At 37.3% G+C, this 9209-nt stretch overlaps 1 protein-coding gene across 1 annotated transcript in view; it reads left to right on the top strand.

Moving 5' to 3' along the window:
* The window catches only part of ZFYVE9 (zinc finger FYVE-type containing 9), a 132984-nt gene that overhangs the window by 37270 nt on the left and 86505 nt on the right, over window positions 1–9209 (top strand). Inside the window, exons 3-4 of the mRNA XM_007459612.1 lie at window positions 6395–6494; window positions 9173–9209. The exon at window positions 9173–9209 is cut by the window's right edge and continues 131 nt beyond it. Coding sequence (XP_007459674.1) covers window positions 6395–6494; window positions 9173–9209 — 137 coding nt within the window. The remainder of the gene's footprint in view (window positions 1–6394; window positions 6495–9172) is intronic.

Raw genomic sequence — 9209 nt, 5'->3', positions numbered from 1 at the left:
TGTTAGTATTTGCCTTATGTATTGAGGTGCTCCTATGTTGGGTGCATAAATATTTACAATTGTTATATATTCTTCTTGGATCAATCCCTTGATCATTATGTAGTGTCCTTCTTTGTCTCTTCTAATAGTCTTTATTTTAAAGTCTATTTTGTCTGATATGAGAATTGCTACTCCCGCTTTCTTTTGGTTACCATTTGCATGAAATATCTTTTTCCATCCCCTTACTTTCAGTCTGTATGTGTCTCTAGGTCTGAAGTGGGTCTCTTGTAGACAGCAAATGTATGCGTCTTGTTTTTGTGTCCATTCAGCCAATCTGTGTCTTTTGGTGAGAGTTTTTAATCCATTTACATTTAAGGTAATTATCGATATGTATGTTCCTATTCCCATTTTCTTGTTTTGGGTTAGTTATTGTAGGTCTTTTCCTTCTCTTGTGTTTCTTGTGTGAGGTCACTATTATTAATAAACTGATTAAAATGTGTTTGTCATGTTGAAGTTGTCAATTTGAGCGTGTATGATATAGCCCTTCCTTGATAAGTGCACATTAATGTTTGTTTCTCCATTCATATATTCGTTTGTGTAATCATTTTACTAATCCAGGAAGCAATAAGCATTTATCGAGTACCTATGTTATTTCAGGCACTGTGATATCAGTATTAACAATACTTTCATTCATTGTTCCATGGAGTTTACATTCTAGTTTGGGAAAATGGAGAATAAGTTAAATAAATGCAATAGATTGTGTTAGTTATGGTAAAGAAGGTATATGGTCTGATACTTCAACAATATAAGAAGTTCACATGTACAAATATATAATTCTCTTTATTTCTAGAACTGACTTTACTCATCTGAGCCTATAGCTCAGAGAACTATGGAAGATACTTAGATGATGTTTGGAATGTGGTGGGTTATTTCTGGTGGTCATAATGACTAGGATCACTAATGGCATTTAGTAATCTGGGATGAGGACTGCTAAATGTCCTGTGTTAAACAGGACAATGCTGCCCAGTGAAGAATTGGCCCACCCAAAATGTCAAGACTGCCTTTGTTGAGAAACACTGACTGACCTGGCTCCTGGCAGACAACTTCATCTTGGTCTTCTAGGCAAATCCAATATTATCCAGTAATTTAAAATCTAGGATTATTAACCCTTTCTCAGTCGGTTCATATCTCTTGGATTCTGTCCATCTTTTCCATGGTACTAATTCTAATGACCTAAGGGTCTTATTACATCATAATCTTTGTCTTTTTGAGAATGAGAGTCAGTGTCTCTCTTTCATTTTATATTGTAGTACACTATCTATTGATATGTCAGTCATAGGCACTGTCCAGTAGTTTTGTGCTGTTATGTTACACTCAATTTCATGTAGTTCTGTGGCGTGGTAATCCCATAGAAATGTATACCTTTGCCTGTCTGCCATTCCTTTGCCATTCCAGGTAGTCCCTTGGCAAGTTATCCACTTTTCTAACTACTGTGTCTTTCTCTAAGCCCTTTGGAAACGTAAAGGATTCCCTCAACACTGTTCATAAGCCTGTGGGATATTGGCAAGGATAGGTATTCTTGGTTCCTTCTGTTTAACTGCATTATGCTGCACCCTAGCTCGTGCTTTTAAAAAGGTATCTTTGTTTTTTGGTTTTTTTCATTGTTTTTTGAGGTTGTTTTCCCAAAGCACGAGTCCTCTACTTCTGAAAGTTTACAACTGTGCTAGTTTGCTAGGGCTGCTGCAACAAAATACCACTAACTGGGTGGCTTAAACAGAGGGAATTTATTATGTCACAATTCCAGAGGCTAGAAGGCTGAGATGGAGGTGGTGATAGGGTTGGTTCCTTCTGAGGACTGTGAGGAAGAGATCTGTTCCGTGTCTCTCTCCTTGGTTTATAGATTGTTGTCTTTATGTTCACATGGTATTCTCCCTGTAAGCATGCTGTGTCCAAATTGCCCCTTTTATAAGTTCACCAGTTCTCATGGATTAGGATCCCACCCTAATGACTTCATCTTAACTTGTATATCTCTGTAGAGGCCCTATCGCCAAATGATGTCATATTCTGAAGTAATAGGCATTAAGACTTCTTATGTATTTGGGGGAGATACAATTCAACCCATGGCACCAATTAATATTCTTTTTTCCTCTATTTTTTTTTAATACAGAAGAAGCTCTACTCAAAGTTAAAAGATCCCAATCCAACACCTAAAAAATTTATGTAAAGTAAAAGGAGAGAAAGAAAAAGGCCCTATTTCCATCCAACTCTCATCCCCAATTTGACTGTTACTTTTCCATGACAGTCAGTACATAAAAGACTATCTCATTTTTTAAATTTATTTATTTTTAAAATTTATTTTTGGCTGCGTTGGGTCTTCGTTGCTGTGTGCCGGCTTTCTCTAATTGTGGTAAGCGGGGGCTACTCTTCGTTGCGGTGCGCGGGCTTCATTGCGGTGGCTTCTCTTGTTGCAGAGCAGGGGCTCTAGGCGCATGGGCTTCAGTAGTTGTGACTCGTGGGCTCTAGAGCGCAGGCTCAGTAGTGTGGGACATGGGCTTAGTTGCTCCGCGGCATGTGGGATCTTCCCCGACCAGGGCTCGAACCCGTATCCCCTGCATTGGCAGGCGTATTCTTAACCACTGCACCACCAGTGAAGCCCCTATCTCATTCTTTCTAACAGCATGAATTGCATTAGGTTTTATGGTTATACTCCAGTTTAACCATTCCTCTTCTTCCTGATGAACATTCAGGTTGTTTTCAACTTTTGGCTATTACAAAGTATACAGAGATAATTCTTGTATACATCTCTTTGCATATGTGGGTTTTTTGGTAGGATAAATTTTTTAAATTGCATGTATTGAGTCAAAGGAAATGAACACTTAAAAATTTTAAAGATATTGTTAAATTAGCCTACCAATTTATGCTACCATCAGCAGGATATGGGAGAAAATTCCTCTTTTCTCTAAGCCCTCTCCACCACTGAACGATGTTAGTTTTAAAGAAAACCAAAAATACTTTGCCTGTACCATAGAATAAGAATATCTCATTCTTTAATTTTTATTTTATCACTAGTGATACTTAGTATCTCTTTATTTATTGGCTATTTTATTTAATTTTCTGTGAATTGATCCCTGTGAGTTCTCTGCCTGTTTTTCCTTGGAGGTATTTGTATTTTTCTTATTACTTTATTGAAGCTCTTTATATGTTATGGATATTAGCCCTTTGTCCATTATATATAACACAAATATTTTATCCAGTGTGATATTCTATTTTTTTATGCTATTGTAAATAGAATTGTTTTTGTAATTTCCTTTTTAGATTGTTCATTATTAGTATGTATAGAAATACAACTGATTTTTGTTTATTGACTTTGTATCCTGCAACTTTGCTGAATTCATTTATTAGTTCTAACAGATTTTTTTTGTTGAATCTTTAGGGTTTTCCACATACAAGATCACATAATCTGCAAACAGAGATAATTTTACTTCTTCCTTTCCAATTCGAATGCCTTTTATTATTATTATTTTTCTTGCCTAATTACTCTGACTAGAATTTCCAGTACCATGTTGAATAGAAGAGGTGAAGGCAGGCATCCTTGCCTTGTTCCTGATCTCAGAGGAAAAGCTTTCAATATTTTACCTTTGAGTATGATGTTTGCTGTGGGTTTTTCATATGTGGCTTTTACTATGATGTGGTAGTTTCCTTCTACTTCTAGTTTTTTTTATTGTTTTTATTATGAAAGAGTGCATTTTGTCAAATGCTTTTTCTGCATCAATTGATATGATCACATGTTTTTTCCCCTTCATCCTGTTAATGTGTATTATATTGATTTTTTTTCTTTTTTAAAATTTATTTATTTTACTTGTTTATCTTTGGCTATGTTGGGTCTTCATTGCTGCGTGCGGACTTTCTCCAGCTGCAGCGAGCAGGGGCCACTCTCTGTTGAGGTGCTTAGGCTTCCCATTACAGTGGCCTCTCCTGTTGCAGAGCACAGGTTCTAGGCACGTGGACCTCAGTAGTTGTGGCACATGGGCTCAGCAGTTGTGGCTCGCGGGCTCTAGAGCGCAGGCTCAGTAGTTGTGGCGCACGGGCTTAGTGGCTCTGCGGCATGTGGGATCTTCCCAGACCAAGGATCAAACCTGTGTCCCCTGCATTGGCAGGTGGATTCCCAACCACTGCGCCACCAGGGCAGTCCTCTATTGATTTTTTATGTTGAACCATCCCAAATTTATTCTTGCTCCCCTCTGTTTTTCCCACACGTTGCAGCCATGCAGGTCTGATCATGTCTTTTTCTTCGATTAAAACATTTAAGTGATTTCCCATTGCTCTGTTAAAAAGACCAAAGCTGTTAATACAACCTAGAGAACCTTTGCTTGGTCTGGCCTCGTCTTATTCCATGCATCCCTTAACTCTCAGGGTCTCTAGCCACATTAACCCTTTTTAGTTTCTTGAAAGAGCCGTGTTCTAACCCTAATGGCACCCTGGCAAATGGTATTTCTTCTGCTTACTCTTGTTTCTCTCCTTGGTACCATTTTATGCATAGAAAACTTTTACCCATGCTTCAGATTTTATCTCTGTCATTTCCTAAATAAAATCTTCCCTGACCCTGCCAATCTAGGTAAAACCTAGATTACATGATCTTATTTTACCATGTACTTCTTTTGAAGCAAGTAATTTTACACTCGCTTGTGTTATTATTTGATTTTAGATTATAACCTCTGTAGACTGTAAATTCCACAAAAGCAAGGGCCATATCTGTTTTGTTCACTGCTACACCCAATAGGGTAGCCCAGTGCCCAGTACATAATCAGAGCTCAAATATTTGTGGAATAAATGAGTGAGTGAAGGCTTCTTGGTTTTACTTCTTGATTAGAAAGGTTATTGAAGGATTTCAATATTAGCAATTCAATTTAATTTTTAGGAAGTTCTATCATTTGGTATTTGTGTGAAAGATGAATTGGACAGACACATCTGAAGGTTAGGAGGACAGATGATAGATTTTGATGATCTCCTAGGCCTCATATAATAAAGGCTTGAATAAAGGAAGCAGCATAGGATGGAGAGGAAGAGGTGGGATTTGGGGAGAACCATTTAAGAGAGAAAACAACAGGACTTAGTGACTGACTGGATGTGGTCATAGTGATGGAGAAGGAAAAGTCAAAGTCTCAAAATGATACATGAATAGTATGAGACACTATTACATAGTGGTTAAGAACAGAGCCTTTAGAGATTTTATGTAACTTACTAGCTGTATGACAGAGCAGTTTTACTTCACATTTGTTTATTTAACTCTGTTAATTATAAATGAATGCCTTCATAGAATTTATGAGGTTGAATAGGATAATACATATATGTAAAGTGCCTAGTATTCATACCGTTTGCTGTGAACTTGAGCAAGTCTTTTAACCATCCAAATTTAGTTTCCTCTGATAGAAAATAAGGATAATATATCCCCTGTTCTCCCTGTATCACAGAGTTACTTTGAAAATGTGAAGCCTCTGAAAAATGTAAACTGGTATTCATGTTAGCTAGGTATATTAATTACATCTAGTAGAAGAAGAGATGATTGCTCTCACTTTGTCTTTAATAGGACCTCATCTCTTGTTTCATCTTTGTAAGATATAGGATACATACTGTCCATAAAAACTGGATTAGTAAAATTTACACTACTGGGAACACCTTTCTGCCTGTATGGAGCTCTCTGTGATAAGGGACTAATGAGTTCTCAAGAAGATAAATCTTAACAGGGAGCTAAGGCGATCCTTGTTGCCTGGTATGGAAGGAAGAAGAAAGTAAGATTGTCGGGAACTGACGCTGGAAAGTGGATATAAGGTGCTGGAAATTGGCATGGCCAATTTTTGGTTGTGTGCTCTGATTCCCTGTAGCTGGGGCTTTGCATATTTTTATGATTGAGTTGTATATTTTGATCTTTCCTGGCTTTCATAGCAAACCAGTGAAAGCAGGTGGTATGATTATTATTCTGCACATAAGGACAGTAAAAAAAACAGAAGTTAAAGCCCAGAATTCCCAGTCTTTGTTTATTTCACCTGCTATATTGCCTCTTCAAACAGAAATAGCAGATGTTACTATTCTAAACGCCCATGTTATGTGATATTGTGTACAGGAATTTTGCCTAAGGGCAGCTTAGATTTTTTTCCCCTGCTATGCATTTGGTGTGTATCTTGGCTGAGATTTTTGTTCTCAGCCAGCAATTTCACTTTCCTTATTTTTGATAGACATGTTAATTTCTTTCTTGCTTTTGAATTGGGTCTTGCACCCAGCTTCCTCAATTGCATTTTCCTTTGAAGTTTTTAGTGTTGTATTAGTACTGTTCCCTGTCTCTCAGTGTTGGTCAGTATTGGTTTACTTCCTTTATACTGTGATCCTAAGTAAATTTAGTATATTCTTTTTCCTGCAGGTTTTCTGTGCTTCCTGCTGTAGCTTGAAATGTAAACTGTTATACATGGATAGAAAGGAAGCTAGAGTATGTGTAATCTGCCATTCAGTGCTAATGAATGGTAAGTATTAAAACAGGTTGAATTCACAGTTATGAGACAGAACAAGAGAATTCCAATGAAGAGACTACTGTTTTTTCCTTCCTTGCTCTACACGTTGCTCACCTTCTCAAATGTCATAACTTTACCTGAAAAATTTAAAAATGCTTATTTAGCATTTCAGAATTCCTGTGCCTAATTTAATGAATAAATGCTAAAGTCAGGTAAGTTTTGCAGGAAAAAAGGAAATTCTTGTGGAAATCTGGTGCTCTGTGGCTGTTAATGTTCCTGTGAAATGACTGGACTGGGAGTGGGGAGGGGGCTATTGACCACTGAGATGATGAAATATTAAAATTGGGCTGAGGTTTTCCTTTTAAGGGAAGCTTTCTCTTTCTAGGGAATATCTTAATAATTTAGAACACATTCTTATTGACACTTTGGTTCACTCATCTTGTTAAAAATAAATATTTTAGCATCTCGAATCAAATAGAAAATTGCATTTTTCTGTCATTTATCATCTTAATACTACTTAGATTTGTCATAAGAGTAATAGTTTTTAATTTACTTATGTGGTAAAAGAATATGGCCAGGAGAAGGTAAATATAGCTTATCCAGTGTTCACCTTTTGCAGGACTGGAAATAAATCCAAGGGCATTTTATTTAAAACAAAACTCCCCAAACAGACAAACCCCCCACCCCCCAGAGTATTCTTGTAAAGAGATACAATAAAATTGATTAGGCTGTATAGTATTTTCTCTTTAAGTGCATCTTTGTACAGTTGCCAGAACAGTTACTAATAGACATAAAATGTTGAACTTAGACACCACTGCTGCTTGTGCCAGGATAATGTGTCTCCTGGAGGCTGAAACTTATCTGCTCAAGGCCCCTCCTGCTCTGTGTGTCTGCATTGCTCATAGTGATGTTTTCCTGTTGCTTCCTTATTAACCTATTGCATGTCATTTAATCTGATCTGTTCTAATTTCCTATGGTCCACCCAATTTCCTCCCGTTTCTGAATTCTTATAATTTTGATCAAATATGAATTCATTCTCTTTACTCTTAAGGGTCATTTTTCAGATGGTGGTTATTTCACTCAGTGATGATTTCATTTTTGGATATTTATCCACAGATAAGAGCATGCTGCTTAATTTCAGTACCTGATACCTCTTTTATTTGTTGAGGTCTTCCAACTTGATGGCTTTTTTTTTTTTTAACTTGGCATAGCTAAAGATGAAGGAAATGGCAGAGGATTCATATGGAATACTTACTTTTTATTAAGCCAAGGATGCCCTTAACAAGGGGATCCTAAAATAATCTACTTTTTGTGGTTTTTCCAACGTCTTTCCTCTCGCATGGCTTAGCCTGGTCTTTTACTGAATATTTGATTTGACGCTTTTCAGTGTTCCCTATCCCTTTTCCCCTTTCTCCTTTTCTCTTCCTTCCCTCTTCCTGCCAGTGCTTTCAAAGGAAAATAGCTGTTGTTTCTAGCTTTGTCCTGCAGTTTGGAGGCAATAAGTATTCAAAATCTTATGGATCATTCTTTGATGTAGAATGAGATTTTTAAAAAGATGCTCCAAAAATTGGGTGGTTTCTATTCCTGGGCGTGTGATATTACCTGAACCCAGAAGATAAAATTTATATCTTTCATTTCTGTAGTATCTTTCATCCTATTTACTTTAAAAACAATAGTTGATATGTCAGTATTTAGTTAGTAAAATTATAGAGTATACAGAACCTTAACACATTTGTGATCATTCATATTGGTTGATGGCACTTATGTGATATTGGCACATTTTCATGTTCAAATGGGTCCTGTGCTTTTGAGACACACCAAAGATGTGAAATGGTTGTTTTTGATGGATACTTTTACACAGGGTAATGATTGCACAAAAGCAAAATTCACGGAAATGTTGAGATGTGTTCTCCTGAGCTTTAGGCTTCAGAATTTTTATTTTTTTTATTTTTTTTATTTTTTTGGTGGTACGCGGGCCTCTCACTGTTGTGGCCTCTCCCGTTGCGGAGCACAGGCTCCGGACGCGCAGGCTCAGCGGCCATGACTCACGGGCCCAGCCGCTCCGCGGCATGTGGGATCTTCCCGGACCGGGGTACGAACCCGTGTCCCCTGCATCGGCAGGCGGACTCTCAACCACTGCGCCACCAGGGAAGCCCCAGAATTTTTAAAATGAGATTTTACCTCAACTAAGAAGAGCCTAAAAACCTAGAAATGAAACAAAAGATATCATATAGTGGAGTTATGTTATTTTAGCCCCTGATTTTGATTTTTGACAGAATTTTATAAAATGCATTGAATATTAAACCTGCCCTACCCACCAGAAACATCTAAATGCTATCCCAGTTGCAAGTCCTTAATAAATTTAATGTTGTTTTACTCCCTCTTAAGGGAGTATATGGTCCCCTTTAAAGAAGCCAGGGGCCTAGTCATTAACCTCAGACTGATCCGCTATCAGTCTATATCAGAGGTATCATGTAATTCTTATTTGTTGCTTCCAAATAGCTTACTTAACTACATGGTCTCCTTTATTGAATAAAATCACCTATCTCCTTAATACCTTCACTAGCTGGAAGAGAGACGTACTATGAGTGTTAATTAGGAGGAACTACATTATTTATCCAGTATTGTGGAGGTCTTGATGTCCATATTTTGCAATCCATTCACATTGATTGTGTCTGTATTTGCTTTAGCTCAAGCCTGGGAGAACATGATGAGTGCCTCAAGCCA

This window comes from Lipotes vexillifer, unplaced genomic scaffold (assembly GCF_000442215.2).
Source record: "Lipotes vexillifer unplaced genomic scaffold, Lipotes_vexillifer_v1.1 scaffold525, whole genome shotgun sequence".
Classification (NCBI taxonomy): Eukaryota; Metazoa; Chordata; class Mammalia; order Artiodactyla; family Lipotidae; genus Lipotes; species Lipotes vexillifer.
The sequence above is the reverse complement of the archived record's forward strand: the minus strand, read 5'-3'. Positions and strand labels throughout refer to the sequence as shown.